At 44.0% G+C, this 18,282-nt stretch overlaps 1 protein-coding gene across 1 annotated transcript in view; it reads right to left on the reverse strand.

Annotated features, from left to right (window-relative positions):
• Positions 1-10,255, reverse strand: part of gorasp2 (golgi reassembly stacking protein 2) — a 41,699-nt gene extending 31,444 nt beyond the window's left edge. The window contains exon 1 of the mRNA XM_078228362.1: positions 10,114-10,255. Within this exon, the coding sequence (XP_078084488.1) occupies positions 10,114-10,176 (63 nt within the window). The 5' untranslated portion in view covers positions 10,177-10,255. The remainder of the gene's footprint in view (positions 1-10,113) is intronic.
• Between the last annotated feature and the right edge of the window lie 8,027 nt (positions 10,256-18,282).

Here is an 18,282-nt window from a genome sequence, read left to right on the forward strand (position 1 = left end):
TTTTAACAACAATGAAAAACAGTACAGATAATAGCTTACAGTACAGCAATAATTTAATTAACTTGTATTTGGAAGAGAAAGAAGAGGAAAAGTAGGAGCGAGAAGAAAAAATAAAAACCCTTCCTCGCCCAAAAAATATGAAAATCAACAATCATAGATAGGACAGATATAGGGGGCGATCTTCCCAAAAAAATTCAAAGGGTAGGATTTTGCAGCCTCGCTTGACCCGAGGCCGGATAATCCGTCCAAGGTCAATGGAGCATCCCGTTGTCCGCCCCTCGCGTGCTCCGATTCCCATGGGAGGCGGGTGGTAGAATTCTGGTGTGCCTCCTAAAAGTCTGAAAACAGGAGTGTTCCATACCGGGGACTTTAATGGCCTCCAATTCCCCCGGCATGGCCACGGTGCCTGGACTCCGCTGGTGGAGACCAACAGTGATTCTTGCCAGTGTGATGTCATGCCAGCGTGGGGAAAGATTCCAGGAGGCCGGGAGATGCTGTGCTGGAGCAGGTAAATTATCTAATTTTTATGTTAATCAGCTTTCTGGGCAGGAGGCCAATTTCACAGGCAAAACAGGGCCAGGAGGATAGCAAACTGATTCACATTTGGAAGAGAGAGGATGAAAAGTAGGAATAAGAAGAAAATAAATAAATAAAGCAATCTTCCTGGCTTGTCATGCCAATATCAACCGCTGTGGCGAGCCAGTAAGGTCGTGCCCATAGTTTTATATGGTGTATACCTACAGCTTTCTACTTTAGGATCAGTTATATGAAAGTAGAAAGTTGTAGGTCCTCAAAATAATCTAGGAAGGGTCGCCAAGCTACATAAAATCCATCAGGGGAGCTTCTTATAGTGTACATTATTTTCTCATAAGATCACACATCCAATTAGTGAGAGAGGGCGGGGCACACTGCTTCCAATTTAACAGAATAATGCGAGTCGCCAATAATGTTGAAAAGGTGAGTGCATCAGTCCAAACTTGTGCAAGATTAGTGCTATTTGGTTTCACTCCAAAGAATGTTGTAATAGGAGAAGGTTCAATGTTACTACTAAAAATGCGAGTGATATAAAAAAAATTTGTCCAAAAATAAAGCCAATTTAGTGTGGTTGCTCAGAGGTCCATTCCACTGCACAACCAGTACATTTGAATTAGGGGTGCTGGAGTAGTATGGCATTTATTACATGTTGGATCAAAATTTGGATAAAGTTTAGATAACTTAAACTTTGGATAGATGGATGCAAGATCTTAACCTGTAGCAACCTATGTCTTGCAAGTACAGATGAGGAATGTACACAAGAGAGAAAGACAGAGTGAGAATAGATTTCCAGTTATCTTCTGATAAGTCTGAATCAAAATCTTGCTCCAAAAAGTTAAGGTAGAAAGCAAAGGATAGTGTAATGAAAAGATTAGAGAATATAATTGAGAAATGAACTCCATAACAAGGATTTCATTCTAATATTTATCAGTGAATTAGAAAGCAATGAAGGAAACAGAGCACAAAATCTCTGATTTGTAAGTAGCGAAAGAAGTGCGTGGGAGGCAGATCATATTTCCGATAGAGGAAGTCAAAAGAAGCAAAAGTATCAATCGATAAGTTAGCAGGATTTTGACACCTCTTGCGTGCCAGACTTGAAAGGCAGAATCTTGTAATGAAGATGGAAATAAATTATTTGAGTCAATAGGGTTGCACAAAGAGAGATTGCAGCCCAAAGGTGTGTTTGGAACTTGGTACAAATAGGGTTTGAAAAGTGACTGGTTCAGAAAGGAATGACGGAGCACAACAGAACAGGGTGGGGCGTAATTTCACAGGAGACTGCCTCTAATTGCACCCACGCTAAATGAGCAGGGTCGAAATTAAGCCAAACAGAAATATTGCAGATAGCAGACCAATATGAAACTGGAAATTTGGCTGTGCCAAACCACCTAAATGCTTGGGTCTTTGTAGAAAAGCTTTTACAAATTCTGGATGTTCTCTTATTCCAAATAATGGAAGAAATTAATTGGTCCATTGCAACAAAAAACACTTGGGAATAAACAATGGAATGCACGGAAATAAGTATAGAAATTTTGGTAAAACATTCACTTTTACAGAATTTATACGACCAGCTAAAGGGTAAATTAGACCAGCGTGCTTCATATGTCCCAAAGGGTCAAAGTTGAACTTAAAGGCTCCAAGTAATTAAAATTCTTAAAATATTTTAAAATGTTTACTGAGACCTTGAAGTGGAGGGGAGAAAGAAGGCAACTGGCGATAATAAAATTAACTTCTCAGCATGTTTGCGATAATAAAATTAACTCCTCAACAACTTGTTCCTTGGCAAAGACAGATGCAAAAATTTAATACCTCAGCCAAGGCCCCTGTCTCCATGCTTAAATCCCCTTTTTGGTCCCTAATTGGGCCCACTCCATCTTTCACTATTTACATGCTATAGAAAACTTTAAGATTTCCTTTTACATTAGCTGCCAACCCCTTTTCATACTCGGTTTGCTGCTCTTATTTGCATTTTACATTTCTCCTCTGAGCCTTCTATAGTCAGCTCAGTTCTTGGTTGTTTTGTGCACCTGACATTTGTTATAAGCCGACTTTCTTCTTCTTCATCACTTTTATTATCAGGGAGCTCTGACTGTTTGCCCTGCCTTTCACTTGAGGGAATAAACCTCAACTGTGACCGAACTGTCTCTTCCATTGTAGACCATTGTTCAGGTAATTTCCCCAGCCAACCTTTGATTCCAATTTATTCAGTTTAGATCTATTCTTACCCCACTGAAGTTGGCTTTCCACCAGTTAATTATTCTTACTCTGGATTGCTCCTTGAATACAATGACCATTGCTCCCAAATTGTTCTCCTACTCACACTTGACCCCCTCATTCCCAAGAACCAATTCCAGCATTGCCTCCTTTCTCTTCGGACTGGAAACATACGGCCGTGTAAATTCTCTGAAACACACGTAGGAACTCTTGGCCTTTTACACTACTACTATTCCGGTCTATATTTGGATAATTAAGGTCGCCCTTTATAACTGCACTATAATTCTTGCACCTGCCATTTGCTTTGTCCCCCTGTTTCCTATTGGTTGATAGCGGTAAACAATACTGAGCAATGCAATTGCATCGTTTTTGTTCATTATCTCGAGCCAAATAGATCCTGTCATAAGAACATAGGAATTAGGGAAGGAATAGGCAATTCAGCCCCTCAAGCCCATTCTGCCATTTAACTTGATTTTACTCTGGTCTCAACTCCACTTTCTTGTTGGCTCCCCATGGCCCTTTATCCCACTTTTCATCAGAAACATATCTATTTCCTTTTTGAATCTGTTGATTGATTCTCCCACCACTGCACTCTGGGGCAATGAGTTCCACAGATTCACAACCTGAAATAAATAGTTTCTCCTCATCTCAGTTTTGAACCTACCTCCTCTCACTCTATATCTATGGCTTCTTGTTCGAGACTGTCCCACAAGGGGGAACATCTGTTCAACGTCCACCTATCAATCCCCTTTAGCATTTCATGCCTCAATCAGATCCCCCCCCCCCACCCCCGCCCATTCTTCTGAACTCCAGTGAGTACAAGCCCAAGCTATTCAACCATTCCTCACATGACAATGCTTTCATCCCTGGAATCAACCTGGTGAACCTCCTCTGAACTGCCTCAAGTGCACTACATCCTTCTGCAAGTGAGACCAAAACTGGCCACTATTCCAGATGTGGTCTCACCAACACCTTATACAATTGTAATAACACTTCTTTACTTTAAAAATCTAGTCCTTTTGCAATAAATGCCAAGAATCCATTTGTCTTTATTATTATATGCTGCACCTGCATACCGACTCTGATTCATCCACAAGGGCACCCAGATCCCGCTGCACTGACGCACTTTGAATCTGCTTCCCAATTAAATAATAATTTGCCCTTTTATTTTTTTCCAGCCAAAATGGATAGCCTCCCCCTATCCACATTAAATTCCATTTGCCAGATTCTGGCCCATTCTCCTAGTCTTTCAATATCTGTCTGTAAACTCTACCCCCTCATCACAGCTTTCCCACCTATTTTAGTATCATCTGCGAATTTTGCTATGTTACAATCTATCCCCGCTTGCAGATCATTTATATAGATTGTAAATAGTTGAGATCCAAAAACTGAACCCTATAGCACCCCACTGGTTACAGTTCGCCATCCAGTGAAGGACCCATTTATCCCAACCCTCTGCTTTCTGTCAGCCAATCTTCTATTCAAACCAATACGCTACCCCAACTGCCTGGGATCTAAACTTCTAGAACATAGAACATTACAGCGCAGTACAGGCCCTTCGGCCCTCAATGTAGCGCCGACCTGTGAAACGAATCTAAAGCCAATCTAACCTACACTATTCCCATATCATCCATATGTTTATCCAATAACCCTTTAAATGCCCTTAATGTTGACGAGTCCACTACTGTTGCAGGCAGGGCATTCCACACCCTTACTACTCTGAGTAAAGAACCTACCTCTGACATCTGTCCTATATCTATCACCCTTCAATTTAAACCTATGTCCCCTCGTGCTAGCCATCATCATCTGAGGAAAAAGGCTCTCACTGTCCACCCTATCTAATCCTGATCATTTTGTATGCCTCTATTAAGTCACCTCTTAACCTTCTCTCTAACGAAAACCGCCTCAAGTCACTCAGCCTTTCCTCATAAGACCTTCCCACCATACCAGGCAACATCCTGGCAAATCTTCTCTGCACCCTTTCCAATGCTTCCACATCCCTCCTATAATGCGGCGACCAGAACTGTACGCAATACTCCAAGTGCGGCCGCACCAGAGTTTTGTACAGCTGCAACATGACATCATGGCTCTGAAACTCAATCCCTCTACCAATAAAAGCTAACACACTGTACGCCTTCTTAACAACCCTATCAACCTGGGTGCCAACTTTCAGGGATCTATGCACATGGACACCGAGATCTCTCTGCTCATCCACACTCCCAAGTATCTTACCATTAGCCCAGTACTCTATATTCTTGTTACTCCTTCCAAAGTGAATCACCTCACACTTTTCTGCATTAAACTCCATTTGCCACCTCTCAGCCCAGCTCTGCAGCTTATCTATGTCCTTCTATAACCTGCAACATCCTTCCGCACTGTCCACAACTCCACCGACTTTAGTGTCATCCGCAAATTTACTAACCCATCCTTCTACGCCCTCATCCAGATCATTTATAAAAATAACAGCAGTGGCCCCAAAACAGATCCTTGTGGTACACCACTAGTAACTGAACTCCAGGATGAACATTTCCCATCAACCACCACCCTGTGTCTTCTTACAACTAGCCAATTCCTGATCCAAACCGCAAAATCACCCTCATTCCCATGCCTCCGTATTTTCTGCACGGGGAACCTTATCAAACGCTTTACTGAAATCCATATACACCACATCCACTGCTTTACCCTCATCCACCTCTTTGGTCACCTTCTCAAAGAACTCAATGAGGTTTGTGAGGCACGACCTACCTTTCAAAAAACCGTGTTGAGTATCTCTAATCAAATTATTCCTTTCTAGATGATTATAAATCCTATCTCTTATAATCCTTTCCAAAACTTTGCCCACAACAGAAGTAAGGCTCACTGGTCTATAATTACCAGGGTTGCCTCCACTCCTGTTCTTGAACAAGGGGACAACATTTACTATCCTCCAGTCTTCTGGCACTATTTCTGTAGACAATGACCACATAAAGATCAAAGCCAAAGGCTCTGCAATCTCCTCCCTAGCTTCCCAGAGAATCCTAGGATAAATCCCATCCGGCCCAGGGGACTTATCTATTTTCACACTTTCCAGAATTGCTAACACCTCCTTCTTATGAACCTCAATCCCGTCTAGTCTAATAGCCCTGTATCTCAGTATTCTCTTCGACAACATTGTCTTTTTCCTGTGTGAATAATGACGAAAAATATTCATTTAGCGCCTCTCCTATCTCTTTGGACTCCACACACAACTTCCCACTACTGTCCTTGACTGGCCCTAATCTTACCCTAGTCATTCTTTTATTCCTGACATACCTATAGAAAGCTTCAGGGTTTTCCTTGATCCTACCTGCCAAAGACTTCTCATGTCCCCTCCTGGCTCTTCTTAGCTCTCTCTTCAGGTCCTTCCTGGCTAACATGTAACTCTCAAGCGCCCTAACTGAGCCTTCACGTCTCATCTTTACATAAGTCTCCTTCTTCCTCTTCACAAGAGATTCAACTTCTTTAGTAAACCACGGTTCCCTCGCTCGACCACTTCCTCCCTGCCTGACAGGTACATACTTATCAAGGACACGCAGTAGCTGTTCCTTGAACAAGCTCCACATTTCAATTGTGCCCATCCCCTGCAGATTTCTTCCCCATCCTATGCATCCTAAATCTCGCCTAATCGCATCATAATTTCCTTTCCCCCAGCTATAACACTTGCCCTGCGGTATATACCTATCCCTTTCCATCGCTAAAGTAAACGTAACCGAATTGTGGTCACTATCACCAAAGTGCTCACCTACCTCCAAATCTAACACCTGGCCTGGTTCATTACCCAGTACCAAATCCAATGTGGCCTATCTACATACTGTGTCAGGAAACCCTCCTGCACACAGTGGACAAAAACTGACCCATCTAAAGTACTCGAACTATAGCTTTTCCAGTCAATATTTGTAAAGTTAAAGTCCCCCATAACAACTACCCTGTTACTTTCGCTCCTATCCAGAATCATCTTTGCAATCCTTTCCTCTACATCTCTGGAACTTTTCAGAGACCTATAGAAAACTCCCAACAGGGTGACCTCTCCTTTCCTGTTTCTAACCTCAGCCCATACTACCTCAGTAGACGAGTCCTCATCAAAAGTCCTTTCTGCCACCGTAATACTGTCCTTGGCTAACAATGCCACACCTCCCCCTCTTTTACCACCTTCCCTAATCTTACTGAAACATCTAAACCCCGGAACCTGCAACAACCATTCCTATCCCTGCTCTATCCATGTCTCCGAAATGGCCACAACATTGAAGTCCCAGGTACCAACCCATGCTGCAAGTTCACCCACCTTATTCCGGATGGTCCTGGCGCTGAAGTAGACACACTTCAAACCTCCTTCCTGCCTGCCGGTACACTCCTGCGACCTTGAAACCTTATTCATGACCTCACCACTCACATCCTCCTGTACACTGGAGCAACAATCCAGGTTCCCACCCCCTGCCAAATTAGTTTAAACCCTCCCGAAGAGCATTAGCAAATTTCCCCCCCAGGATATTAGTACCCCTCTGGTTCAGGTGAAGACCATCCCGTTTGTAGAGGTCCCACCTACCCCAGAATGAGCCCCAATTATCCAGGTATCTGAATCCTTCCCTCCTGCACCATCCCTGTAGCCAAGTGTTCAACTGCTCTCTCTCCCTATTCCTCTCCTCGCTAGCACGTGGCACTGGTAACAAACCAGAGATTAACAACTCTATTTGTTCTAGCTCTAAGCTTCCACCCTAACTCCCTGAATTTCTGCCTTACATCCCCATCTCTTTTCCTATCTATGTCATTGGTGCCTATGTGGACCACAACTTGGGACTGGTCCCCCTCCCCCTTAAGGATCTCGAAAACATGATCCGAGTCATCACGGACTCTGGCACCTGGGAGGCAACACACCAACCGCGAGTCTCTCTCGCTCCCACAGAATCTCCTATCTGTCCCCCTAATCATGGAGTCCCCAATGACTAATGCTCTACTCCTCCCCCCTTTCCCTTCTGAGCAACAGGGACAGACTCTGTCCCAGAGACCTGTACCCCATGGCTTACCCCTGGTAAGTTGTCCTCCCCAGCAGTATCCAAAACAGTATACTTGTTATACAGAGGAACGGCCACAAGGGATCGCTGCACTGACTGCTTCTTACCCCTTCACAGTAAGAAGTCTCACAACACCAGGTTAAAGTCCAACAGGTTTATTTGGTAGCAAACGCCACTAGCTTTCGGAGCGCTGCTGACACCTTCTAACAGTCACCCAAGTATCCTCATTCCTAGGAGTATGAACCTCCCTGTAGCCTTTATCTATAACTGTCTCTGCCTCCAGAATGATCCTGAGTTCATCCAGTTCCAGCTCCAGATCCCTAACACGGTCTTCAAGGAGCTGGAATTGGGTGCACTTCCTGCAGGTGTACTCAGCAGGGACACTAATGGTGTCTCTCACCTCAAACATCCCACAGGAGGAACATTGCACTGCCTGCACTGACATCCCTGCTAACTTCCCGAACTAAGAAACAAAAGAGAAAAGAAGAAAAAGAAAAAAAGCTGACCTGCTCTCACACCAAGTCTGTTTTTTTCTGGATCAGTCTTTCATGCAGCACCTTGTCAAATGCCATCTGGAAGTGTAGATGTCACATCCACAGGATCCCCACTATCCACCTGAGGTTACATCCTCAAAACACTCCAGCAAGTTTGTCAAGCACGACTTGCTCTTCACAAAACCGTCCTTGACCCCTGCAGAACTTCCTCACTCTCCAGCACTGTAACATTATACACAAACCTACCACCAGTCCCCCATTTCCTAAATACTTCAGATCCAGTATTATTTAACACCCAATTCTGCCCTTCATTGGGCCAGGTCTCTGTTGTAACCACATCATCATAGTCCCATGTGGCTTTCTGCACCTGTAACTCACCAATCTTATTTACCACACTCTGCATTTACATTCAGATTTCATTATTTTCTCTCATACTCAGAACCCACCTGACAACTTACTATATTTCCTCTTAGTCCTCTCCTAGCTAAATGTGCACCTATTCCCTTCTCTTGCACAGCCTCGTATTCTAACTTTATGAACCTGAAGCCCTCATGAAGCATCAGATTTATGCCATATGTTGATCTTCACTAGTGCATGACACTGGAAGTAGTGCAGAGAAGTCTTATTTTAAAAAAAAAAACTTTCTCCCTAACTCCTGAAAAGGGAGATGCCAAACATTTTGTCACAAATTTGCAACTGTTCAGAACACCCTCAGCCCAAACGGCTAAGTAATGTGATAAAATTTAATCTACATAAACAGAATATGAATGATGCTAAAGATCCAATTATTTCTGAACTTTTGATTTTTCTGAAGATTGAAGATTTTCAAAATAAGCCATCAAAAATATATAAGTAAAGCATGGTGTGAGAAAATTGAGGGAAGATACAACCAATTAAAAGTACAAATAACTGCTATTTCCAAACTGAAAACGTGTGTGCCTGGTCTGAATGTATTACAATGAGCATGGACAGACTAAAACTGACAATTACAGTCTGCTCAATACATTAACCAGGAATACACCCACGGTTATTCTGTATACAGGAGCAACATGCCTGTAAGAGATGCATGATAACATTAAATCATAAAATAATCAACATACCCATAAATCAATATCTACCAATGACAATGCACGAATACTGTCACATTAACTTGTTAATTACTTAGAAATTCAACATTAATCCCCACAGCATTTTGATGCACTATTTTTTAAAATATAGTGTTACATAATGAATTTAACTTTGGGCAATTCATTCAAAGCAATTAATTCTTTTCTCTTTACAGTTACTGAATGAAGTGCAGTACTGCATATTTTAAAACATATTCTGTTTTTGTTTCCCACTGAAGCAGGAATAAAGTCTTGTAGACTAACAATACACCCCCCTCAAACAAACAAACTGTCCACTCTCTGAGGCTTGGGTTGGGGTATAAATGAAGTCAGTTTGAGCAGAGAGAGTTAACAGTTAAGCTTCAAAGTCCCGAACAGGTTAGGGTTTTACATTTTTCGTTGCCAGCCCCAGAGTTGTAAAGCTCCAAACTCCATTAACGTGACTTTTAATTACAGAAAGAAACGGCGGCAGCGGCCTGCAGTAATTCAGAGCCATGTTGGGAACGCTAAAGCTCTCAGGTTCAGTAAAACTCACAGACAGACAGCCAGTGAGTGATTCCCCCGGTCGCTGCTGTTTGCTCAACCGCCCAGGCTGGGTGAGAGGGAACAGGCCGCGGGCCAGCCCCCGGCCTCGCGTACCGACCCACTACCCGGGAACCCGCTACCCCGCTCGGCGGGCGCAGTAGGAGCCGATTATCAGCCAGAGCCGGGCCGACACTCGAGTTAGCGGTTACATACTCGGAGGACATGGTATCCCTCGCTGCCTCCGCCGGGTATTTCCACACTCTGGGAGCCTCCCATTGCCGCTGGAGTCGGGCTGATGTTTCCACTGGAAACTCCGGATCCGGATCCACTCCAGCTCAATACGTGGCAGCAGCAGCCTTCTGGGAAAGGGCAGACACGTCAGAGAATTAACCCGCTCCTGACTGAACTAACCAGGTCTGAATTAACCTGCTCCTGACTGAACTAACCAGGTCTGAATTAACCTGCTCCTGACTGAACTAACCAGGTCTGAATTAACCTGCTCCTGACTGAACTAACCAGGTCTGAATTAACCTGCTCCTGACTGAACTAACCAGGTCTGAATTAACCTGCTCCTGACTGAACTAACCAGGTCTGAATTAACCTGCTCCTGACTGAACTAACCAGGTCTGAATTAACCCGCTCCTGACTGAACTAACCAGGTCTGAATTAACCCGCTCCTGACTGAACTAACTAGGTCTGAATTAACCCGCTCCTGACTGAACTAACCAGGTCTGAATTAACCTGCTCCTGACTCAACTAACCAGGTCTGAATTAACCTGCTCCTGACTGAACTAACCAGGTCTGAATTAACCCGCTCCTGACTGAACTAACCAGGTCTGAATTAACCCGCTCCTGACTGAACTAACTAGGTCTGAATTAACCCGCTCCTGACTGAACTAACCAGGTCTGAATTAACCTGCTCCTGACTGAACTAACCAGGTCTGAATTAACCCGCTCCTGACTGAACTAACTAGGTCTGAATTAACCCGCTCCTGACTGAACTAACCAGGTCTGAATTAACCTGCTCCTGACTGAACTAACCAGGTCTGAATTAACCCGCTCCTGACTGAATTAACCTGCTCCTGACTGAACTAACCAGGTCTGAATTAACCTGCTCCTGACTGAACTAACCAGGTCTGAATTAACCTGCTCCTGACTGAACTAACCAGGTCTGAATTAACCTGCTCCTGACTGAACTAACCAGGTCTGAATTAACCTGCTCCTGACTGAACTAACCAGGTCTGAATTAACCCGCTCCTGACTGAATTAACCTGCTCCTGACTGAAGTAACCAGGTCTGAATTAACCTGCTCCTGACTGAACTAACCAGGTCTGAATTAACCCGCTCCTGACTGAACTAACCAGGTCTGAATTAACCTGCTCCTGACTGAGCTAACCAGGTCTGAATTAACCTGCTCCTGACTGAATTAACCTGCTCCTGACTGAACTAAACAGGTCTGAATTAACCCGCTCCTGACTGAACTAACCAGGTCTGAATTAACCTGCTCCTGACTGAATTAACCAGGTCTGAATTAACCCGCTCCTGACTGAACTAGTAAGAGTTTTAACAACACCAAATTAAAGTCCAACAGGTTTATTTGGTAGCAAATGCCATTAGTTTCAGAGCGCTGCTCCTTCGTCAGATGGAGTGGATATCTGCTCTCAAACAGGGTACAGAGACACAAAATCAAGTTACAGAATACTGATTAAAATGCGAATCTCTACGGCCAGCCAGGTCTTAAAGGTACAGACAATGTGAGTCGAGGGAGCATTAAGCACAGGTTAAAGAGATGTGTATTGTCTCCAGACAGGACAGCCAATGAGATTCTGCAAGACCAGGAGGCAAGCTGTGGGGGTTACGGATAGTGTGACATAAACCCAACATCCCGGTTTAGGCCATCCTCATGTGTGCGGAACCTGGCTATCAGTTTCTCCTCAGCGACTCTGCGCTGTCGTGTGTCGTGAAGGCCGCCTTGGAGAACGCTTACCCGAAGATCAAAGGCTGAATGCCCGTGACCGCTGAAGTGCTCCCCCACAGGAAGAGAACAGTCTTGCCTGGTGATTGTCGAGCGGTGTTCATTCATCCATTGTCGTAGCGTCTGCATGGTTTCCCCAATGTACCATGCCTCGGGACATCCTTTCCTGCAGCGTATCAGGTAGACAACGTTGGCCGAGTTGCAAGAGTAGGTACCGTGTACCTGGTAGATGGTGTTCTCACGTGAGATGATGGCATCCGTGTCGATGATCCGGCACGTCTTGCAGAGGTTGCTGTGGCAGGGTTGTGTGCTGTCGTGGTCACTGTTCTCCTGAAGGCAGGGTAGTTTGCTGCGGACAATAGTCTGTTTGAGGTTGTGCGGTTGTTTGAAGGCAAGAAGTGGGGGTGTGGGGATGGCCTTGGCGAGATGTTCATCTTCATTAATGACATGTTGAAGGCTCCGGAGGAGATGCCGTAGCTTCTCCGCTCCGGGGAAGTACTGGACGACGAAGGGTAGTCTGTCCACCGTGTCCCGTGTTTGTCTTCTGAGGAGGTCGGTGCGGTTTTTTGCTGTGCGCGTCGGAACTGTCGATCGATGAGTCGAGCGCCATATCCTGTTCTTATGAGGGCATCTTTCAGCGTCTGGAGGTGTCTGTTGCGATCCTCCTCATCCGAGCAGATCCTGTGTATACGGAGGGCTTGTCCGTAGGGGATGGCTTCTTTAACGTGTTTAGGGTGGAAGCTGGAGAAGTGGAGCATCGTGAAGTTATCTGTGGGCTTGCGGTACAGTGAGGTGCTGAGGTGACCATCCTTAATGGAGATGCGTATGTCCAAAAGAATGCAACCGATTCTGGAGAGTAGTCCATGGTGAGTCTGATGGTGGGATGGAACTTGTTGATGTCATCATATAGTTGTTTCAGTGATTGTTCACCATGACTCCAAAGGAAGAAAATGTCATCGATGTATCTAGTGTATAGCATCGGTTGAAGGTCCTGTGCGGTGAAGAAGTCTTGTTCGAACCTGTGCATGAAGATGTTGGCATATTGAGGTGCGAATTTGTTCCCATGGCTGTTCCGTATGTCTGGATGAAGGACTGGTTGTTGAAGGTGCAGACATTGTGGTCCAGGATGAAGCGGATGAGTTGTAAAATTGCATCTGGAAACTGGCAGTTGTCGGCGTTGAGTACTGAGGCCGTTGCAGCAATGCCATCATCGTGGGGGATGCTGGTGTAGAGTGCTAAGACATCCATTGTGACGAGGAGTGGTCCTGATTCAATTGCTCCATGTGCGTTGAGTTTCTGTAGGAAGTCCATAGTGTCGCGACAAAAGCTGGGGGTTCTTTGTACAATGGGTTTCAAGATGCCCTCGACATAGCCGGAGAGGTTCTCGCACAGGGTCCCATTGACCGATACGATGGGACGGCCGGGTGTGTTTGCCTTGTGTATCTTCGGGAGGCAGTAGAGATCTCCAGCGCGGGGAGTACGGGGGACTGAACTAACCAGGTCTGAATTAACCTGCTCCTGGCTGAACTAACCAGGTCTGAATTAACCTGCTCCTGGCTGAATTAAGCAGGTCTGAATTAACCTGCTCCTGACTGAATTAACCAGGTCTGAATTAATCTGCTCCTGACTGAATTAACCAGGTCTGAATTAACCCACTCCTGACTGAATTAACCAGGTCTGAATTAACCTGCTCCTGACTGAATTAACCAGGTCTGAATTAACCCACTCCTGACTGAATTAAACAGCTCCTGACTGAACTAACTAGGTCTGAATTAACCCGCTTCTGACTGAACTAACCAGGTCTGAATTAACTTGCTCCTGACTGAATTAACCAGGTCTGAATTAACCTGCTCCTGATTGAATTAACCAGATCTGAATTAACCTGCTCCTGACTGAATTAACCAGATCTGAATTAACCTGCTCCTGACTGAATTAACCAGGTCTGAATTAACCTGCTCCTGACTGAACTAACAAGGTCTGAATTAATCTCCAAGGCGGCCTTCACGACACACGACAACGCAGAATCGCTGAGCAGAAACTGATAGCCAGGTTCCGCTCACGAGGACGGCCTCAACCGGGATCTTGGGCTCATGTCACACTATCTGTAACCCCCACGACTTGCCTGGGCTTGCAAAATCTTATTAACTGTCCTGGCTGGAGACAATACACACCTCTTTAACCTGTGCTTGACCTTCTCTTCACTCATATTGTCTGTACCTTTAAGATTTGGTTACCTGTAAAGACTCGCATTCCAACCATTATCTTGTAAATTGAGTTTGTGTCTGTATATGCCCTGTTTGTGAACACAACTCCTCACTCACCTGAAGAAGGAGCGAGACTCCGAAAGCTTGTGCTGCCAAATAAACCTGTTGGACTTTAACCTGGTGGTGTGAGAGACTTCTTACTGAATTAATCTGTTCAGAATTAACCTGCTCCTGACTGAATTAACCAGGTCTGAATTAACCTGCTCCTGACTGAAAAGTTCATAAATTCATAAAATATAGGAGCAGAATTAGGCCATTCAGCCCATCAAGTCCGCTCCGCCATTCGATCATGGCTTATATGCTCCTCATCCCCATTTTTCTGCCTTCTCAACATAATCTTTCAACCCATTACCAATTAAAAATCTGCCTAACTCCTCCTTAAATTTACTCTGTCCCAGCACCCAATCACTTTGGGATATCAAATTCCACAGATTCACAACCCTTCAGGAGAAATAGTTTCTCCTCAACTCTGTTTTAAATTTGCTACCCCTTACCCTAAGACTATGACCTCTTGTCCTAGAATGCCCCACCAGCGGAAGCATCTGTTCCACGGTTACTTTATCCATATCTTTTATCATCTTGTATACCTCAATTTGATCTCCCCTCATTCTTCTAAATTCCAGAGAGTATAGGCCTAAACTGTTGAATCTCTCTTCATACGACAAACCCCTCATCTCTCGAATCAATCTAGCGAACCTCCTCTGAACTACCTATTTCCTCAAATAAGGGGATGAAAATTGTGCACAATACTCCAGGTGTGGCCTCACCAATGCCTTGTATAGTTGCAACAATACTTCCTTATCTTTATATTCTATTCCTTTAGCTATGAATGCCAACATTCCATTCACTTTCTTTATTATCTGCTGTACCTGCAAGCTAGTTTCCTGTGACTCATGAACGAGGACACCCAGATTCCTCTGCATCGGAGCACTCCGAAGTCTCTCCCCATTTCAATAATAAGTCGCCTTCCCATTTTTCCGACCAAAATGCATGACCTCACACTGATCCACATTAAACTCCATCTGCCACATTTTGGCCCATTCTCCTAACCTATCTATATCCATTTGTAGGGTTCTTATTTCCTCATTGCAACTTACTGTCCTGCCTATTTTTGTGTCATCTGCAAACTTGGCTATAGAGCCTTCTATCCCTTTATCCACGTCATTTATATAGATTGTAAATAGCTCGGGGCCCAAGAACCAAACCCTGTGGCACCCCACTAGTTACTTCTTGCCATCCAGAAATTTTTTTTAATCCAGGCTCTCTGTCTTCTGCCACCTATCCAAGCTAATAAATTACCCCTAATCCCATGTGATCTAACCTTTTGAATGAACCTTTTGTGCGGCACTTTATCAAATGCCTTCCAGAAGTCCAGATGCACTACACCTACAGGATCCCTATTATCCACCCTCGAAGAACTCTATCAAATTAGTCAAACATGATTTGCCTTAATTAACCTGCTCCTGACTGAACTAACCTGGTCAAAATTAACCTGGTCCTGAGCAAACTAATCTGGTCCTGACTGAATTAACCTGGTCTAAATTAACATGGTCTTGACTGAATAAACCTGGTTCAGTTTGAATTAGCCTGGTCCTGAGCAAATCAATCTGGTCTGAATTAACCTGGTCTGAATTAACCTGGTCCTAACTGAATTAACCTGGTCTGAATTAACCTGGTCCTGAGCAAACCGACCTGATCTGAATTAAAAGCAAATTACTCTGGACGCGAGAAACAAAAACGGAAATTGCTGGAAAATCTCAGCAAGTCTGGCAGCATCTGTGGAGAGAGGATAGAGCAGCTCTGACTAGGGACATCCCGACTCCCTACTTTGTACTCAAGTCCCTTCACAATAAATGATAACATTCTATTAGCTTCCCTGATTACTTGCAGTATGTGTGTACTAGTCTTTTGTGATTCATGCATTACGACACCTAGATCCCTCTGCAGCTCAGAGCTCCACAATCTCTCAGCATTTAGATAATATTCTTCTTTTTTAATTTTTCCAGCCCAAGTTAACAATTTTCACATTTTCCCATATTATGCTCCATTTGCCAGATCTTTTCCCTTAATCTTTCTATATCTTTTTGTGGCCTCCAAGTTTGGAATTATCCAGCCAATCATCTATCCATGCTAATATGTTACCGCCTACACCATGAGCTTTTATTTTTCCCGATAATATTTGCTGTAACTCCTTAACAAATGCCTTCTGGAAATCTAAATACAGTACATCCATTGGTTCCACTTTATCCACGGCACATGTTATTTCCTCAAAGAACTCCAATAAATTGGTTAAACATGATTTCCCTTTCACAAAAACATGTCGTCTCTGTCTGATTGTCTTGAACTTATCCAAGTGCCCTGCTATAACTTCCTTAGTAACAGTGTCTAACATTTTGCCTATGGCAGATGTTAGGCTAACTGTTCTAGTTTCCTGCTTTCTGTCTCCCTACCTTTTAGAATAATGAAACTTTTTTTTAAACATTTGTTATTTTGCAATCTAGTGGGACCTTCCCTGAATCTAGGGAGTTTTGGAAAATTAAAACCAATGCATTGACTATCTCACTAAACAATTCTTTGTTAACTCTTTTTAAAATATTTATTAAAAAGCTTATTATCTGTTTTTTATATTGCTGGCTAGCTTTCTCTTGTAATTTTTCATTCCTTATTAATCTTTTAGTCATCCGTTGCTGTTCCTTATATTCTGTTTAATCTTGTGACCTACCACTTTAAATTGGCACAATTATATGCTTTTTCTTTAAGTTTGATACTATCTTTAATCCTGCTAGTTAATCACAGACAATGGGTCTGTCCCTTGGACTTTTCCTTACTCGTTGTAATATATCTATTCTGTATATTCTGAAATATCTCCTTCAGTGTTTGCCACTGCATCTCTATTGAACTAATCTAGGGGAATTTCACAGTAACTTCATTGCAGTGATAATGTAAGCCTTACTTGTGACTAATAAATAAACTTTAACTTTAACCCTTAATCTAATTTGCCAATTCACTTAAGACAGCTCAGCATTCATGCCCTCATAATTGCCCTTATTTAAGTTTAAAAAGATAGAGTGGAATTCTCCTGTTTTCAGGCTAAGTACCCAGGCCGGCAGGAGAATGGGAGTGTTTCCCACTCACGCTGCCAAGTAGGATTAACAACCTGAAATATGCAAATGAGCTCATCTCGGGGAACTCAGCGTCCAGCCTTGCTGTTCTGAAATCTGAGAGCCTTTTTCAAGGGTGCCCCAATCTCTGTGCTCAGAGACAAGCCCCCTTCCCCGCCAAAGAATGAAATGGTGCCTCTCCCCCACTGACCACTAACCCCTCACCAAAGAGGGACATCCTCACACACAAATAATGGGTAACACCCCTTCCCACACCATGTAGGCACAAGGTGACCCGAGCCCCCCTTCAGACCCTCCACTCAGGCCCGCTCCCCCCTCTGGAGCCTTACTTAGGCCCCCTCCCCTTCAAAACCCGCCATCAGTCCCCCTTCCTCCTCAGACAACCATTCAAGCCATGGAATATGAATTTATATCATCACTTTATACTTAAATTGAATTTATCTTTTAACGGAGCCAAAGGCAGGAAACGTAAGATATGGAGAGACAAAGACAAATTGTAGAATTCATCAATGTTTAAAGTATATTGACAAAAGGTAATGGTCAAAGACAGTATTTTATTGTTAAGGATTTAATCCAACTAATTAAGAATTTGAAACTTTGTCAAGAGCAGGGAGAGCAAAGTAAATAACAACTCTACACAAAAATAACTCGCATTAAGACTGATTGCTTGAGATTGCGGATTGCTTGCTGCAAGCCAAAGCCTCGACACTGCTTACTGCAAGCCAAGGCCTCGACACTGCTTGTTACAAGCCAAGGCCTCGACATTGTTTGTTGCATGCCAAAGCCTCGACACTGCTTACTGCAAGTCAAGGCCTCGACGCTGCTTGTTGCAGGCCAAGGCCTCAACACTGCGTGTTACAAGCCAAGGCCTCGACACTGCTTGTTGCAGGCCAAGGCCTCGACACTGCTTGTTACAAGCAAAGGCCTCGACACTGCTTGTTGCAAGCCAAGGCCTCGACACTGCTTGTTACAAGCCAAAGCCTCGACACTGCTTGTTGCAGGCCAAGGCCTCGACACTGCT

The sequence above is a fragment of the Mustelus asterias genome, chromosome 14 (assembly GCF_964213995.1).
Source record: "Mustelus asterias chromosome 14, sMusAst1.hap1.1, whole genome shotgun sequence".
In the NCBI taxonomy this organism is placed as follows: Eukaryota; Metazoa; Chordata; class Chondrichthyes; order Carcharhiniformes; family Triakidae; genus Mustelus; species Mustelus asterias.